The following is a 19,216-nucleotide window of genomic DNA, read 5'->3' on the forward strand; positions in this document are numbered from 1 at the left end:
ACGGTGACAATTTTGTGATTGTTGAGAAGTCTCGTGGCAGTTTTGTGATTATGAATGTTCAGATTGTATATCTAATCAAAGAGTTGAGAATTGATCTTACGGGTCTCATGAAAAACCTTTGGTCTCACATGATCCCAAGTTTATATAAGAATATATACATACATGTATATATATATATATATATATTTCGCACATTAACGTGCATACATACAACATACATATATATACACACACATACATATCCATATATACACATGGCTTGTTTATTTATTAACCAAGTCATTGGTGTTAACTTTGTTAACCCATAATATCCTTCAATCTTTTTGATCAACGGTTTGAAAGACACAATGACATCCTTGTAATATTATGGAAACRCATGCGTTATAGACTAGTGTGAACAAGGGTATTTTTGGAAAATTAAAATAGCATCTATCATACTCAAAATTCAGTCCTAGTCATTTCTCCCTTGGTGTTTCATAACCGAAACTCTATCATCTCTTTCAAGTTTGTCAASTAATATGTTCATAAGCTCAATTATGTGTTCATAACGAAACTAATGTGTTCATAAGAATAATGATGTATTCATAAGTGGAGAATAATAGTATAATCATGTGTTCATAGGTGAAACAGTAAATGTGTTCACAAGTGAAAATGAAAAATATTGAAACAATAGCYTCGTTCAWAGGTGAAAGAGTGAAYGTGTYCATAAMTGAATGATKTTTCTAAAATYCAATAGTTTACCAAACATGTTCAYAAGTTTCATTACAAATTTTCATATTTAATGAACCGTTACATCACAAAAAATATCTAAAATCATGTAATTTTGTAATCTCCATTTAAATGTCTTAGAGTAACATAAAATATAAAATAAAATTACCATATCGTCCTTCACAATAAGTACAAAGTGATGTATGAACTATAACATTAGATGAATTTCTATGGATCCAAGAGTTAATATAGTTAACCCAAATAAACCGGTTGACAAATTTTTATACCTCCCCACACACACATACATACATATATATGGTATATTTCAAATGTAACCACTTTCATTTATACAACCAATGCTACATAATCAATTGAGATATTTATAGAAATTATTAGAGTTCATTTATTATAATTTAAATATTTATGAAAGATAACTAAAGTTCATTAATTATGATCAATACTTTATATTAAAAAACAATCAAAACTTTTATCAATATTAAGAAAGAGAAAAAAAAAAATTGAACATACAAGAGACTACAATATAATTCACTTTATTTTTAACGTTAAATTTCGAAAGCAAGTGGACCCCGTTAAATTTAGTCTGGACTGTGCAGTAGCCGTTGGGAAGTACACGTTATTACATGTACCGTTGGAAGTAGCTGCCAGTTGTAATCATATTTACATTTACACCCCTCATGTTTTAGATAACTCCACTTAACCATTCAATCCTTTTCTCACATAAAACTATAGAATAAGGTATCGATAGACAACTTATATTTCATTCATTTTTCTAAAGTATGATTTTCTAATTTTTGAGTGATAATCAGCATATCCTAAAATTAAATGCATTTTTTCTTGATTATTAACATAAAATTATTTTAGTAGAAATTGGTTAAATTACATGACAAAAATCAGCTAAAAACATGATTCCACAGATTTATATCTTTGCAAGTAATGTTATAAAAGAAGTCGTTAAATCGCTGGAACATAGAAGCCGAGGATCAGATCTTCGAACATATTCAAGGGTTCATATCCCAATAAACATGTTGAGAAACTAGCATAAACTATAAGGACTATACCTGGAAATATGTTGAAAAACTGAACCTAAAGTGGAACTACATTAAACTACAAGGACTAAACATGAATTTTCTCCTCCTTTTTAACAGGGGGAATCACCCCTTTCTGTACGTAACAACTTAGCTCTTCGTAATCTGAAACATAAAGTGAAGAAGGTAGCAACACATTAGTTAAGATGGCGATGGTGGTGGTGATATCGGTGCCACTGATATTGTTCTCAGTGATGCTTGGTGTTGGGTGTTATTTTGTAGGAAGGGCAAGAGGAAGACAAGATATCAGAACTCATGCACAAGCTTTTGGGGTTCCCATTGCTCCTCCTAATGCCGATCCTTCTTGTTCTAAACCAAAAATCGCAGAGATGGTTTGATCGATGAGAGAGAGCTTAATTTGGGTTCTTTTCTGCTCGAATTGTTGGTTTAATTTGAGGTCTTAAACCATACTAGTGTTTTTTTTTGGATTGAAATTGAATTGATTCATCTGTGAATGATTCTTGTCTGAAAAGCTTCTTTTGTTTGGAAGCTAATAATATGAGTGTTGTTACTTTATTTGGTTTGAATCAATGTAAAGATATCATCATTGAATTGGTGTTTTGGGTCGGAGTTTATTACTTTATTTGGACTAGAATGGAATGTTTTTACTATTTCAGAGACTAAACTGTGATTTTTTAAAATATAGGACCAAAATGTAACTATTTCACCAAGTTAGGGTTTAAATTGCAATATTCAGAAACTGGAAGCCCGACTAAGGGGGTGTTTGGGATTGCCTATTTAAAACAACTTATGTTTTTTTCCGTCTTATTATCTTATGTGGTATCAAAACAGAGTTAAATAAAATAGGGTTAAAATTGTAAACTGGTAATAAACAGTTTTTCATAAATCAGGAAGAATTAACTTATCAACAACTTATTACCGGTTTGACACCGGTATAAGCAGTTTTTTTTTCTTTTCTTATCCAAACACTAAAAAACAGTTTATCACCGGTGTCAGACTGAAATAAGTTAAAAATTATAAGCAATCCCAAACACCCCCTAAAGCATAATACAAAACTGCTAACCAAATACGTGGTTCATTTGATCGGTGTGATCAAACCAGCCCATTGTACAACCCCAAAGTCTTTGGTAAACCTGAAGCTCGTAAAGTTTGTCTATGGTTAAGCTATTGGCCAATCGAAAACACATAGAAAATTGGAGCTTAACTGAAACGTCACAATCTAGTTTAATGTTAAAAATCCCATGTCGGTTAGACTTGGACCATTTCTCCTCCATATATGTTGAAATCTTCTCTCTTTAAGGGACTCTCTTGGAGAGTAAATTTGGAGGTTCCGTATATTTGATAATATTCTTGATGTTACTTTGGTTCTAAATTAATAAAATAATTGAGTTTTGCGTTTATATAGGAAGAAATTTACAAGATTCAAGAGATGTCTAAATCATCTTTAGTAGATAAAACAGTTGAGTTCACATCAATCATACTCAGGGTCGGGGAGATGATAAAATCGACAATGGAATTCTTTGCTTTTGTTGAATTTAAGGAAATTCGGCGACAACAAGAAGAGAAGATGGTGAAAGAACAAGTGTTCAATGGGTCGATCGATCGAGGAACAACAAGAATTAGATTCATCATCTATGATAAGCACGCTTAACCCACTGGATCGCACCAGGTGAGTTCACCTGAGTTTTACCCAGAAGCAAGGTAATCAAGAATCTCAATATTTATTTATTTTTATCGAATTTTAATTTTTGAAAAAGATTTTACCCATCTTCCTTTTTTCGGGTTTCTGTGTCATACTTGGGTTGAGCACGATTGAGCACGATCCGATGGAGATTCTTGAAAGTATGAGGATATGCATTTTGAAGGCCATTGATAAAGCCATATCTGACGGCCATAAGATTCTCGAGTTCCTTCAAAGCCACTGCAGATTTTCCTGGCTATTCTCTGGAGCCCCTAAGGTGTGCAAACACGAGGTTAAAGTAAAAGAAAATCAAAGCGTCACAACTTTATTTACAGAAAACAGAAAAGTGATGTTAGAAGTAGGCAAGTTCTTGATGCTTTTCAACACAAGTTGCAAAATTTTCTGCACTTTTCAGCCATTTGTTAGGATCCCAATCACAAACAATTTCAACAAAGAAAATGGTGTAGAATACTTCCTTCCCTAGCCCTTGCAAAATCAAGAGTTTTAATACACTGGTTCACCATTTTTTAAACATCTAAGCGATGAACCACTAGATACAACTTTAACAAGACTTCCACTCGGTAGACTGTCATTTGCCTACGCAGTTTATACAACATCATATCGCGAGAACAAAATCAAGGGTGAGCTCTGCAACAAGGAAACCTACATTTTTTAATCTATCGAGCACCCACTCAGCTGATCTTCACACACTTGCCAGGGTCGGACTTCAAACTGACCTGAAAAAGGTAGGCACACGGTTAAGTTTGCACCACAAAACAAGGGTCATTTGGTTAAATGACTTTCTAACACAAGAATACCACAAAAGCATATCAAAAGGTCGTGGATTTAAAAAACATTTGTCAGGAGGTCATTTAGCTAAATAAACACATGAAATAATCACCTCCTTGTGAATATATATACAGGGGTTTAATCATTAAAGAACTCCAAAAATTGTGAGATCACTTCTACCTTAAGGCTTTGTTTAACATTTTCTTTTTCTATCTAAATATAGTATTTAATATAGTGATTAACATATATTTGTTTTGCAATGTGCTTATTTCATATGTATTTGGTCCACAATGTGAAACTTTTTTACGTATATTTTTGTTTCACAAGCACGCCAAAAAGATTCACATTATGAACCGAGTACATGTGAAACAAACACATCATGAAACAAATATATGTTAACCGATATTCTAAATCTTAGTCTTAGATGAAATAAAATAATATGAAATAGCACATGATGCACCAATTCTCAAGGTTATCTCAATTTGAGGTTTCTCAAAAGAAGGTTCCCCTATAAATATAAGGGCATGTTCAAACGAAAACGCTAACTATTTAAGAAAACAAGAAAAATGTCGTTAGTGTACAAAATCATATATGATTCACGTAACAAATCATATATGATCAAGACGACTTTGCCATGCGACTTAAATGACCTCAAAAGTCGCCCACTTCCATTTAATGTAAATTCACATGTTATTTTGTACATTAACCACTTTTTTCTTGTTTTCTTAAATAATTAGCGTTCTCGTTTGAACCTTCCTTTAATTGTATATATATATATATATATATATAGAGAGAGAGAGAGAGAGAGAGAGTGTCAGGTTTAGGGGGAAACAAAAAGAATGGAAAAACTGAGAAATTCTCTAGTAACAATTCGGCTGTATGGTATGCACATGGTATGCACATGTTTATAAAAGTAACTTGTAAATAATTTTTCCAGTGAATACACATTTGCAGAATATGCAGACGTGCATAGAAACCGAAAAACATCTTCAATTTCTTGTACACGGTTATTAGGGTGTTCCCCAGTTTTTCACTTTTTGGGGGTTTTCCCTGAACCTCACTATAAGACATAATTAAAGAATAAGCGCTCGTAATACATAATAAGTACCTCAGAGTCGAGTACACGACGTATCAAAATCATCAGGTGCAACACGAGCAATCCAATTGCTAAGAGTCTTCTTGATATCCGAGTGATTAACATGAGCCAACTCATACATGCTGCACAAATTCACCACAAAAGTCTCATTTAAAGCAGCAGTTGGAACTCTCTCTAATGCATTCTCCATCACCTTTATAGAATCCGAAAGATCCCGCAAATACATTAAGCAAAGAGCCTTATTATTAATCGCAACCACATCCGAATCATCTCGATCAATGCACTCCTGGTACTCCCTTACAGCCGACACGTAATCCTTCCCGACCATAAACATCAATGCCTTATTCCTGTTCACAAGATTTTTCATCTCAACCTCTTTGGTCACAACTCCCTCAACTGCCGCAAAACTCGCCTTTGCACCTTCCAAATCCCCTAATTGCATTTGGATATAACCGAGCTTCGATGTCAAAACCGCTCTAGCTACTGGAGTCGACTCACGATTGATCAAATCGTTGATCAAATCCAAACATACTCCAAACTCTTTATGACTCAAATGATGACTTATTATCGAATTAATCACCAAACCCTCACGTTTTCTCCATATGTCATCTGACATACCTGATGAACTTTTAGTCGATTTCTCCCTAACAAACTGCAATAACAAATAGAACCGATCTAGGGTTTCTTGACGATTTTCTACTCTAGAAGGGAGTTCGGCGTACAACCAACGGAGAACAAAGGGGGCCATGGAACCATAGCGGTTAGGGTAATGGTGAGGATAATTTTCGTAACTGTAAATAACATTGTCTAAGCCGTTTTCAAGGGAATCAAGTTCAGTTACTGCTTCAGAGAAACGCCGGAGTTTGGTGAGAGCTATGGCGTAATAGGAGAGATAAATTAGGTGTTCATGGGGTTTGGTTAGAAGGGATTGGGTGCGAGCTCGAGTGACTTTATCAAGAATCGATCGCCATGAGCCACGGCAAGCAAGTTCTTGTAGGGAAGATAGTTCGTAGCAGATGTCGTTTAGCGAGCCAAAAGCATTGTTAAGTGGATGATCAGGGGTTGAAATGAGGGTTTCACCTTGATCTTCCATTTTGTTTTGAAGATCCATACTTCAATTTGAGACAATAGGTAAGCAAATTACTTAAATTGGTACAACTTTCTTTAGGATTCACTTATCAATCAACTTTCACAGTGTTTCCACTTCCATGTACCTGAAAAAAAAAGCAGAACAAACAAGCAGCCTTAATTCAAAGAGAAGCATAACAAAAAGAATGTTCTTATAGAAGATAAATGGATCATAGATCTATTCATCCACAAAAGCAGTAAAGATGAGATGCTAATAATGATGATGACAAACCAAGAACATAAAGGTACACATTGAACACGCATCATAGATTCAAGAGATAAACAACATAATCAATGTAACATACAGTAACCAGCATTAAAGCATAACCAACTAAATCGAACACTGTGATTGCGTAGCAGAGAAAAAAGGTGAACAGAAAACTTGTATAAAGAAAGGCTCAATGAAAACCCTAAATCTTTAGATCTAAAGACTGAATACAGTTAACCCGACAATCAAAAGCCCAATAAATCAAAATTTCATTAGAAACTCACCAATTCTTAATGCTTCGTGATGGTCTGATTAGTCCCAATATTTCAGAATCATAGCGCAAGGATTTCCAGCCGAGACGAGAAGGGAGATGCAAAGGGCATAAACGTTTTGGGGGAAGATGGATGAGTCAACGGAGAAAACAAAAATATAGTAAATTACAAAAATGCCCATGGTTTAATGGAAACTTTTCGAAATTACAAAGAACATCAGGGTTCGTTTTCATGAGGAAATGTTTCAAGAAAACAGTTAACGTTTATCGGGTAAATAATTGTATATAATGTCGTTTTGATATAATAAAATCTTATTTAATAAGTAAGTGACAGTGTTGAATTTTACCTGTAAGTATTTACCAGGTAAGTATCTTATAAACAACTTTCAATTTAAATCAAATTAAAAAACAAACAAAAATCATGTTTAAATATTTCCAAATTGAATCCGTTAATTATTAGATGATGGTACAAAATTCTATATAAACAAACCCATATTATCCAATTATCATATAAATTTTGTTTAACAAATAATGTTAAATTGGTTTAAATATTAGTTTATGAACAGTTTTAGATAAAATGTATAGATAATTGGTAAAATCTTGCTGCATTGCTTATGGGAATTGAAGGCAATATTCCTTCGATAAGAGGTGGTGGGTCCTTCTCCAGGTCGACGCGACGCCCCTGGACTCTGTTGACTTGTATAATCATCAGGTCGCCGTGATGAACTCATACAATTCAATCCAAGATGAAGTAAATAACCCACTTCCACGATATGGGTTTCATTGAGGTTTTACCATCTTTCGATTTTGAACATGAATCCTACCCAACTTACCAAGATTTTGCAGTTCTTCCTCTTTTTGCTATCTTCTTCCCAACCGCTCGATATTTCCTCGACGTATATGTTTTTGAGGTAACTTTTACTAATCCCGTTACGCATGGCTACTTATTTGATTCGATTGGGTTTTTATTCTTGAACTTGTATTGGAGATTGTGAAGAATTGGATTGAACCAATAGCTAATTTTTGTGTTTGTTTGAAATAAGTTGTAAATTTATGATTTTAATCCCTAGGTTCCGTAAAGAGATCCACCAAGTCAAAAGCTAGTGTTTTCAGTTCCATATATGAAAGTTGTTGCAAATTTTACACCATTGAATTTGAACCTGTTCGATCCATTAACAGGAGTTTGTAAGAATTAAGAAGGATGAAAATGGGTTTGATGTACCTTAGAACACTCAGCAAAGTAACCAAAGGGCTGTTGGCCTAGCGATTCCTAACAGGTAGGGGTTCAAACCTCATCAAAGGTGAGGAGGGCCTGGGGGTTTATTTGTTCTATTTTCCGTATATAAATATTATATGCTTAAAAAACACTCACCAAAGTGGGGTTGCATATCAAACAAGACAAACACTCTCTTAACAAGCTATTTGCATAAAGGAGTATTAGCATATAATTCTCCACTAATTTTGTTAAAAAAAAACCAAGATTCATGGGAATATAAAGGGGTTTGTTTTTTCGAACTTCCAATTAAATGAAATTTGAAGGTATTTTTTTATTCATATGACAACCACCATAGGTTCTGAGGACTTCCAGCCCTAGATAATACTTCTGAGTAAAGTTAATTTTGATTTATAAACATATTTTATCCTATCAATCTTTTCCCATGTGGTTAGTGGTGCAACCTTCTATGTGTTTAAGTTCTCAAATGCCTGAATTTCCTTACTCGTTGCATCCACCAGTGTGTCCTTTGTAGTCTAAACTCGATTCAAAAAAATTAGTTGTAAGGAACAAATAAGGTTAAGGGGTAGGCTGATTGTGAAAGAAGTGAAATCACTTGGAAGACCTCATGGTTTCATGGAGTTAGTTCCTAATTTTAGAATGAGTTTAACATTTGTGTAATTAATCTAAAGCAAATATGAGCATCACGGATTTGTCATAGAAACAAATATGGTTAGGAAAATGAAACAAATTATATATCAAAAGAAGAAGTGCTTAGTTACTCATAAAAATTTAGGACGAGAGAAATTAATGGAGAAGGATGTATTGGTGAGTGCCTGTATATACTATATATAGATGTATATGTGTGTGTGTGTGTATACATGTGTGTTTATGCATGTGTATGCATGTAAATATGATATAGCAAAAGATTTATTAGAAAGTACATCACTATTACGATGACTACAATAATATCATGAGCATGCAATATATTCCAAATCCCCACTGACTGTTTTTGGCAAGACTAATGGCATCGATTCTTGGTCCTATAACAGAAACTGACATCCACAAGCTTCAAGAGGCACCAAGAAGCAGTCCATCTTTTTTTACACATTTGAAAAACTATTGGTTAATCTAGAATATCAGATATCTGAGGTTAATAATACTTGCGTTTAGTTTATAATTGGGTCACACGTTGCAGGGTATTGGAAGGCGTTTAATATTTGGAAAGGAGCAGCAGAGACTAGATGTTGAGACAGAAGAAAGGAAAAAGAAGATACGGAAATTTAAGGAATCAGCATGGAAATGTGTCTATTATCTTTCAGCAGAAATCCTAGCGTTGGTTGTGACTCATGATGAGCCCTGGTTCACTAATACTACGAACTTTTGGACAGGTCCTGGCAGCCAGCAATGGCCTGACCAGAAAGCAAAGTAAGATATCGTGTAACTGTATGTGTTGAGTCCCACATCAGCTAGACTTGGACCATTTCTCTTATATATATGTTGGAAGCTTTTTTTTCTCCTCCAGTGCTCTTTTGGAGATTAATCTAATGAGGTTCCACATATTTTAACATGGTATCAGAGCCAAGATTTACCATTCTAGGGACTCTGTCTGTCTACCCCTCACCAGTCTAGCCCCCTCTCATTCTCAACACTTTGGGACAATCAGTGTCCGTCTAGCCTCATTTGAGGGGTGTGTGAAGAGTCCTACATTGGCTAGACTTGGAACGTTTATCTTCGATATATGTTGGAACCTCCTTCTCTCCTCAAGAGCTCTTTTGGAGAATAATCTAATAAGGTTTCACATATTTTAATAGTACATATTTTGGGGTTTATTTTTTATCATTTCAACTGAAGTTGGTTGATAGTTTGATGGATTTTCAGATTGAAATTGAAAGGCCTATACATGTATGCGGGTGGATTCTACACGTACTCCATTTTTGCTTTGGTTTTCTGGGAAACAAGACGAGCTGATTTTGGTGTGTCAATGGGTCATCATGTTGCAACTTTGATTCTCATTGTAATGTCTTATATTTGCAGGTAATATCTCATGATGGTGTGGTGTGTTACAAAATATCGTTTTGTGTAGAGAATTGGTCGACATAATGATGTGTTATTTACGATAGTATATGCTATGGTGCAAACTCTATTGAGTTTGTTATAAGGAGTACACATGGGACATAAATTTGTGTCTTGATATTCTTATAAATATTTTAATTATTTTAATTGTCTCCTGTAGGTTTGTGCGGGTTGGGTCAATTGTTTTAGCTCTTCATGATGGCAGCGATGTGTTTCTTGAAGTAGGAAAGATGTCTAAATACAGTGGCGCTGAAGGACTTGCAGGCATTTCATTTGTATTATTCATGCTTTCATGGTTAATCCTTCGGCTTATCATTTACCCGTTTTGGGTCCTGTGGAGTACAAGGTTAGATTACGATGGTAAATATATGTTTTTTATGTTCAAATATCTAATATTCTTTCTGATCAAAACACATGGTGAGGTCACAATTAGTATTATATCCCAAAACCACTTTGAGAGGTTGGTAATTAACATAATGACACTTGAAACAACTTGGGGGATGATTGGTTCATGTTGGGGAATGAAAATGAAATTGATAGGGAACGAAAATGGGGATGAATTTTCATTCTCCCTCCCCCCAGTTTAAATTTTTTAGCTTACAAAACAGTTTCTTTTATTTTCATTCCCATTGATTACTGCTTAATACTTGTAACCAAACACCCCCTAAGAAATAAAATAGAATTGGTAAGTGTAGGGAGCATCAAATGTGAAATAACATCGGGAATAAAAATTGTTGGATCAAATGCTTCCTATTTTGTACTTTCAAACTATTTCATTTGTAGATCTAAATTATCTATATGCTTTTTTGTTCCTTGGTGCAGTTATGAACTTGTTCCGTCATTGAACAAAGAGAAGTATAAGACGTTGGGACCAATCTACTACTACGCGTTCAACACCCTTCTTTTCTCCTTGCTTGTTCTTCACATCTATTGGTGGGTGCTAATATTTCGGATGTTTCTTGGACAACTCCAAGCTAAAGGAAAACTCAGTGATGATGTTCGTTCAGGTAAGTAAATCAAGCCATTTGCTACATCTTCTGAATTATTTAGTTATTTTTTGTTCAAGCATGATCCACCCACATCTAGGTGAGATATACCGGGCTCGTTCGATTTGGTTAAAATTCATTTGTCGACCAAACCCATAGCAATACGCAACTTCTTTTGAAAAAAAACGTTTTATTCCACAAGATTGAGTTTTCATTACAATGATGCTGGCATGCCAAGAGGCACTACCATGGAAGTAATGAAAGAAAAACTATGTAGTTGGATCGTCTGATTGTTCAATATCGTATCATTTGGGTTCTGTTTAGAAGCAGTATATATGCACAAATAGGTAATCCCTTTGAATAGAAACGAATGCAACTTTTGATTAAACACATAGTTGATACAAGCATTTGGCAAATAGTCAAATATCTAATATCCCCAAAAAATGATAAAATGAGTATTTTTGGACCAAAATCACAGCTATAAATATTTGTAATGATTACATATGGGCATAGAGGTAACTCCAGACTTAAACTCTACCTTGAAGGGGACATTGCAATTATTTTTGTAACATGTCAAAAAAGAACATGTGTTTAGGCATATCATATTTCATGAAAGGACTTGAATGTTTTTACGGGATGCTTCTTGAAAAGTGTTTTATGTAACCTTTTTAAGAAGTGTCAAGTGTCCTATAAAATACTTCTCAAGAAGTGCTAACAAGATCGTTTACTTCTTGAATCCTATTGGGTTGATCAAATTTGTTGTCACAACTAAGGATAAAACTTGTTAGGGCGCCTAACTTCGTCCTAACAAGTAACAATTTATCGTAATGCCTTCGTATATGACACACAGTTGTCTGTCCTATAAACTTCAAATTCCTGCAGACTTTTGTAGAAACTTTCAGAAACAATAATTATTTGCAAAATCCCTTTCTCAAAACCTTTTCACAAGCAGGGTCTTCATGGAAGCAACCTCTCTGCTCCGTTGGCTAGAGGTATGGTTTGTGTACTATCTACTCAGTAGACCCTACTCCATGTGAACCTAACATGCTCATTTGTCGTAGTGGTGTGTGTGGGTTGGGAAAGCAAGGGGGAATTGGAGATATGAAATATATTGTCTCCATGTATTACCACCTTGGAGACGAGGGCTGATACCACCACACTAAATACTTGATGGCAATGCTACCCTATGTGCATTACACCATAATGGTTCTCTTGCTTTATATGTTCTTGCCCATCTTTCTTCTCTCGTGCCTTGAAGTGTGTTTTTGATCTTGATTGGGCTCCTTCTCCTTAGGTTTTCAATGTTGTTTGGACTTTGGAGATTGATTTATCTTGGTTAAAGTTTTTAGTACTTATTCTTGTTTTGTCAATAGTGTGTTTTATAATGAATAGAACGTTGTTTGGGTTCGTTTGGTTCTTCCAAAGTTTGTTTTGGGTTGTCGGTTCTGTAGGTTTGGCGGGGATGCCTGCTTAATTCCATTCACCAACAGATTGTAAATCTAAGTGTACAATCTTGCATGTTTGTTGTCTGCAAATTTATGTTAAGAGGGTTTGTGCCCATTGCGTTAGCATACTTGATGGGTACACCATATTTAGACACAACCCCAGAGATCGTACTAAATTTCATGGAGAGTACCCTCAGCTTCCAAGGACGGCCAAAACCACCCATGGACGGCGGCCATAATAATTGTGTGAATATTCTAACGCCAAGCTGTTTCACGGTTGTAGACGGCAATCTGCCGTTTCGTTTCTGATATTGGAGCCACAGGGGACTGTATCTGTTGATTCCCTTTTGCATGGTGGTGTTCTGTGATAAGCTACGATTCCCAATCAACTTAACGTATGACCTTAAGAGTATGATCCACTAGAAACCGGAATCAACTGATTGCAGTTCTCCCCCCGTGGCTCCAATATCAGAAACCAGAAACGTTGGATTGTCGTCTGCAACCGTGAATCAGGTTGGCGTCAAAATATTCAGAGTGTTATTATGGTATCTGTCCATGGGTGTTTTTGGCCATCCTTGGAAGCTGAGGGTAGTCTATAAGAAATTTAGTACAATCTCTGGGGTTGAGTCTAGATATGGTTTTCCCATCAAGTATGCTGGCGCAGTGCGCACAAAGCCTCCAACATAAATTTGCACACAACATACATGCAAGATTGTACACTTAGATGTACAATCCTTTGGTCGGTTGGTCAATGGAATTAAGCGGGCATCTGCGCCAAACCTACAGAACCAACAACTCAAAACAAACTTTGGGAAGAACAATTAGAATAAATGGTTCTCTGTGGAGGAACGGAATGACAATTCTATTCATAAGAAAAAAAATACTCTATTTTTTTGCTCATTGTTTTGGCCTATGGCTGATTCTTCATGTTATACTGACCTGTACCTTATCGACTCTGAAAAGATTTGTAATCTTCTTTCCCTCCTCTCTCTAATAGACATATATTTTGAGCTTTGTGCTTTCTTCAAAGCGTTTCTCCCTCGTATGTTCAGAGCTATTCACTCCCTCTATCCGGATATAAATGCAATGCTTGACGATGCACGTGGTTAATAGAAATATTGTTTAAAATACCCTCATATATAGTGACAAAATAGGGAAATCCTATTTACCAAAATCAATGTTGTCAATAATGATTTTGGGTAAAGCCTCTTCATCTCTTGAGGCAGTAGGAAAAGTCAGCATACATCCCCCCCCAAGCAGACCCTACTTTCGGCTTGGATTTACTGAGTTTGTTTGGTTTAACCATTTTATGTGGTTCTTCGTTTGAAACTTTTAACTCAAACCCACCTTTTAATTACACTCGGTTGTTTATTTTTTGAAATATTTGAAGTTTAAGTATTTATGTTGCTGTATCTTTTCTTTTGTTATTTAGCTTTCACCATGTTTCTTCTCTTTTTGCAGATTCTGATAGTGATAACGAACATGAAGATTGATAAATGATTCTTGTAGCAAGAAGGTAATTTGAATCGTCACGACAGAGATAGAATCATAGCATACTCAATCATCATAAAAGCCCAACTTACATATACACTCTAATGGTTTCTTTATGAGCTTAATTTGACATTATAAATGGGGAAATTAATAGTATTTAAGGTATTCACTGATGAATAATGTTTGTGGGAATGGTCTCTAGCCAAACAAGCCATAAGTGAGTTAACCATTTGGCATGTTGTAAGATCCCACATCGGTTGGGGAGGGGAATGAAGGTTGCCTTATAAGGGACTGGATACCTCATTTATCATATGTGTTTTAAAACCGTGAGTCCAGGTGTAGATAGAGCAGACAATATCTGGAGAGTTCCTCATTACCTTGTTGCATTTGCAGGTGGATGAAATGAATCACAACAGGAAAGTTTCATTATTGGATGGACGTGTTTATTTGTATGAAATCAATTCAAAAGGTCCGATAAGGTATAGCAACGAATAGATAGAAAGCGAAAAGTCAATGATTATGCCTTCTTAATTTGTTTATAAGCTTGTTACCACTGAACTCGCTATAACTTGGAAAACTTCATCAAGAAACCTTCTCATATGAACCCCGCCTGGCAACTCTTGTTGTACCATCGGATTTCCAACAAGTTGATTCTTAATTTGGTTCAAGTTGTTTGCTTTTGTTTATGTTTTGATTGTTTCTAGGTTTTAATTCGTTCGTGTGTTTTTTGTTGATTCCATATAATATTTGCCAAAGGTAAATTGGTAGGTTCGTTTCTTAGATGTGAAAACAGATCAAAATGGAATCCTCCAAAAACTTAATTCTTTTGTTGTTGCGAACTTGTGGATCTTTGGCTTGGTCTTTTGTGAATGAAATAGACTCAACTCGGTCACAACATTTGGCTGACGAATATGATTCTTCATTTAAAGTATATTATCGAAAGTTGAGCACTATGCGATGGATGCCCAAATGGCGCTTGTTTGTTCTTGATGCATATGCTTCGAGCTAACTATTAAAAGAATGTTGATGCTCTTGACCGTTAATCAAAAGTACATATCACATGGATCGTCACTTAGGAATTTCCAAACTCGTATGTGATCGTGACTCTAAAATCCACACGACCTTTTGCGTAAAGCTTCTTGAGGGCCAATAAAATCTAGGCCTTGGGGCTCTTTCACATATTAATTCAAGTCTCTTTAGAACCATCAAAGACTTTATATAACGTTATTTTCAGGGTTTTATGAGATTAATTCAATCATAGGTTAAAAAAAATTCAAATGGAAGCATTAAGCACTACCATGGTTTGTGGGTTCAAATTGGAGATTAGATCATCTTCTAGAGGAATGGAACATATGAAGAATTTTAGTGCAAGTAAAAAAGTTGATTCTGCTATATATGCGATTGGTTAATTAACCCAATCAATTAGAGACACACTAGGGTGTAGTTATCGTCATAATGTATATAAATTAATGAAGTAATGAACTACGTGTATATCCATTATTTTTTTTATTATTAACCTTAACAAAACTTTAATTACGTCGTAAAAAAAAACATCATATTTTCTAGAATTATGTGCAGGACTCGAGATTTCTTGGTTTTATCACGATCTTGGAGGACCTTTTCTTGTATACGACATACCATACGTTACTTAACTCAAGTTATAGTGGGAGGTTCAAACCAGAAAGACTAAAGATACTGAGAATGTGCAAATGAAAGATCCATATATGAATCATTGAAAAAAAAATCCATTTAAAGATGCACATGTTAAACCCGTATTACATATTATTCAGATCGGTTTACACAGACATATTCAAAAATGAAATTTTCAGTAATCACATATGAAAACTTCTCTTCGTACCTTCTCCCGTTTTTAGTTACGGTTATAAGTTAAAATGCAGCTTAATTTGTGTGGTAAATTTTGGTTTTCTTAACAAGATGAATGAGTTTGTGGTTCTCAAAGGTTAGAGAATGCTTTTTCCAAGCCTCTTTCATAATTTATGATCGAACTGCTCTGCATGGCCCCACTTCTTTTATTTTCTTTCTTTCTTTCTTAATAGCTTATTGAAAAACACAAATTGGTTCAAATAATTAAGAAATCTATTATGATTGACGGTGTTCATCGGTTGAAAATTCAATTTATTTACGTGAATTCGATTTGATCCAATTATCCATTGGATATTGGATTTTATTAATACTGGCATCCGATCCACTATAATCCAATGGATGATTGGACCAGATCGGTTCTATTTATTTAGGTGAATTCGATTTGATCGGTTTTATCACGTAAGAGGTATAATAAGTACCGAGAGTCTTACGTGGTAAGTGAAGGAAAAAACTAATGCTTACCGGATTTAAGACGCTTACTAACAATCTATTTTTTATGGTTGAGAATGTTATCCAATAATTAAGGTAAGTGAGTGTAATGTCTCTTACCGATAAGCACTTACCCGATAAACGTTTAGTAAACGGCCAATTAGTTTAACTGTTATGGGATTTATATATGGACCAAGTTATTTAGATTATATTATTATATGTAGTTAAAAAGTATAACTCATTCAACCAAGAATATTGTTGAAGGACAAGAAGATGAATGTAAACTTAAAAGAATAAGATGATAGCAGCTAAAAAGGGGATTAAATTAGGGTTGGCTGAGTGGAGAATGATGAAATGGTGGTACAAGTTATAAGTGTACCTAACAATTAAATGCATTCATAATGGGAGTTTTTGAAAGTGACCAACATTAATTCAATTGGTCATCTGTTTTTTCTTTTATCTGTATGTGAGGGTGCATGGGTTGAATTCAGGTAAGACCAGCCTGTTTTGTGAGACTTGTGAGAACACATAATCTTTACAGTGTTTTGCTGTGAAGTTTCAAATGTATAAATATAGAGTCACAAAAACAGGTTGGTCTCATATAATTCAAAGTCTCTCTCTATATATAAAACTTTAATTTCCACCAATTTTCTTGAAAACCATGTTTAGGAGCATTATAATTAATTGAGTGGCACCCATTAATTCAGAGCAAAATCTTCTACAAGATGATTCTCGTCTTGCACTAATTGTCCCATTAATATAATTAAGAACAATTAGTTTGTGAAAATTAGACAATGATAAGAAGTTCCATATAATTTTATAGAATATTCACAATGCATTTTTGTTTCTTGATGTCGATGTTTAAGACTTAAGAGTGACGACATAAGACTACACAAACTTAACATACTTATATACGAAAGGTCGTAGTTTAAGCAAAGTTTCTTGTAAAGTAATTGCAGAAAGTACGTTTTAACTATGACTTTCAATTTCGATAAGGATTTTGAGAGTGACATGTATATTACGTTGGCTCTCAACTCGATACTACAACGTTGGTGATTTTAGTGCCATCAGATCATTTGGTGTAGTTGAGATTTACAAAAGACTGAAGAGGTTATAATACATGTTAGGAGGGGTAGAGTGTACGTGTACTTTTATAAACTAACTTGAACCGTAGATCACTGGATGTCATTATATGACCGGGGTCAAATGAGATACTCTTGAGTTTCATTGTCTACGTTCAGTGTCTGGAATTAATGCATTGCTTCTGTACCTGAGCTTAGGGGTGTACAGAAAGTTATTCGATTCAATGAGTACCGACGACCGGCCATAATTAGATATTCAATTGTAATTGGATCAGATCGGATCCAAAATTTCAACATCCAAATCGGATTGGTCGGTTCTTGAATGACAGTCCAACATCCAATAAAACCAAACCGATCCAATCCAATTATCATCCAACTAATATCTAATTAATAACTATATATAATTATTAATATTTTACAATATTGTTTTTAGTTTTTATTTTATACATTGTTTTTTAATAACTTAAGAAAATATATGAATAATTGGTGGGAATAGTGGATTAATTGGTTGAGTATTGAATCAAAAGATTAGATAAATTCAATATGATGTAATGAATAACCAATAGTAACAGCCAATGGATGAAACTGATATATGATTCAATCATTCATTGGATTTGGGACGGATCAGATGTCCAATGTTAACCGGATTGTATCGGATGACAAATTTCAACATCCAATGGATGATTGATCTGATCGGATCCAACTAAATCCATTGGATTTTAACCGATGAAAACCTCTACATCTACATCTATATCTACATGAGCTTCAATGGCACTAATCAGTGACCAATGAATACAATCCGTGGCACTACATCAACATGCCTTTGGTGCCATTGATCAATGTGCTTTTAGATGCATCAATCGGTGAGTGTTGATTCTCACTTACACCCTAACCTTAAAATTCTAACAAACACCTTACAAGTAAAACTAATAAGCACCATGAGCAATTGCTTCGAATATCCACTAATACATACATTATTATGTGTTGAAAAATGGTTTTCAACACATCCACACCAACCCGAACACGATTTATGTAGGTGCTCATCAAGTCGCATTATTGGACAGGGGAAAAGTTACACTACATATGTTGCGACATGTTAGTGACTTCCATATTTATATCAGATAGTCGCATAAACAAGTCGTCTTGACTTCTGAAGTCGCATACAACCGTCCATTTTACTTGCTATGACTTTAGTGAGTCCATCTGCAAACTATAAACAATATTCTAAGGATTAAATAAACAATTAGTGACAAATTATAGATAAGACCGTACGTGGGTCCATTGATTAAGGTGCTTTTTCAATATTATTTTCTTAACAAACCAAGGTAATTCTTGGCAAAGCGCTGGGACCATGCAGCCATTAGAAAAATGTGAATAAGTATGTCGATTATTTGAATCATTAAGATTAAGATCTGAAAATCCATATCCAGACAGCTGAGATTTCTATGCCGGTGTTTCTTGAATCTATATGCAATGATGCAATCACAAAACTTTCCTATAAAAGTTAACAACACAAAGAAAGGCACGTTGATTAAGAAAATAGCTTAATAAACATGATCCCACTAGAAAATATATATATATATATATATATATAGGGGCCTATTCAAGGGAGAACTGAGTTGTTTGTGGTAACTGTGAGAACCAATATTAACCACAAATCAA

The 19,216-nt window shown here is 34.7% G+C and overlaps 3 protein-coding genes across 3 annotated transcripts; 2 read left to right on the forward strand and 1 right to left on the reverse strand.

Annotated features, from left to right (window-relative positions):
* The first annotated feature begins 1,900 nt into the window (after positions 1–1,900).
* LOC112523521 lies at positions 1,901–2,376 on the forward strand. Its single transcript, XM_025133146.1, has one exon. It carries the CDS (start codon positions 1,961–1,963, stop codon positions 2,150–2,152), a length of 192 nt encoding a protein of 63 aa, XP_024988914.1. The 5' UTR covers positions 1,901–1,960; the 3' UTR covers positions 2,153–2,376.
* Positions 2,377–3,915: 1,539 nt separating this feature from the next.
* On the reverse strand, positions 3,916–7,051 carry LOC112522358 (trafficking protein particle complex subunit 12-like). The gene is made up of 3 exons (XM_025131445.1): positions 6,962–7,051; positions 5,354–6,555; positions 3,916–4,193 (listed from the first exon to the last, which is right to left on the reverse strand). The coding sequence occupies exon 2, from the start codon at positions 6,450–6,452 to the stop codon at positions 5,355–5,357; it is 1,098 nt and encodes a 365-aa protein (XP_024987213.1). The 5' UTR covers positions 6,453–6,555; positions 6,962–7,051; the 3' UTR covers positions 3,916–4,193; position 5,354.
* A 556-nt stretch (positions 7,052–7,607) lies between these two features.
* Positions 7,608–14,842, forward strand: LOC112522702 (LAG1 longevity assurance homolog 3-like). The gene is made up of 7 exons (XM_025131995.1): positions 7,608–7,859; positions 9,360–9,589; positions 10,043–10,198; positions 10,398–10,583; positions 11,060–11,244; positions 14,130–14,184; positions 14,553–14,842. Exons 1-6 carry the CDS (start codon positions 7,722–7,724, stop codon positions 14,159–14,161), a joined length of 927 nt encoding a protein of 308 aa, XP_024987763.1. The 5' UTR covers positions 7,608–7,721; the 3' UTR covers positions 14,162–14,184; positions 14,553–14,842.
* The last annotated feature ends 4,374 nt before the right edge of the window (positions 14,843–19,216 follow it).

This window comes from Cynara cardunculus (assembly GCF_001531365.2).
Source record: "Cynara cardunculus var. scolymus isolate 2C chromosome LG 12, CcrdV1, whole genome shotgun sequence".
Lineage (NCBI taxonomy): Eukaryota > Viridiplantae > Streptophyta > Magnoliopsida > Asterales > Asteraceae > Cynara > Cynara cardunculus.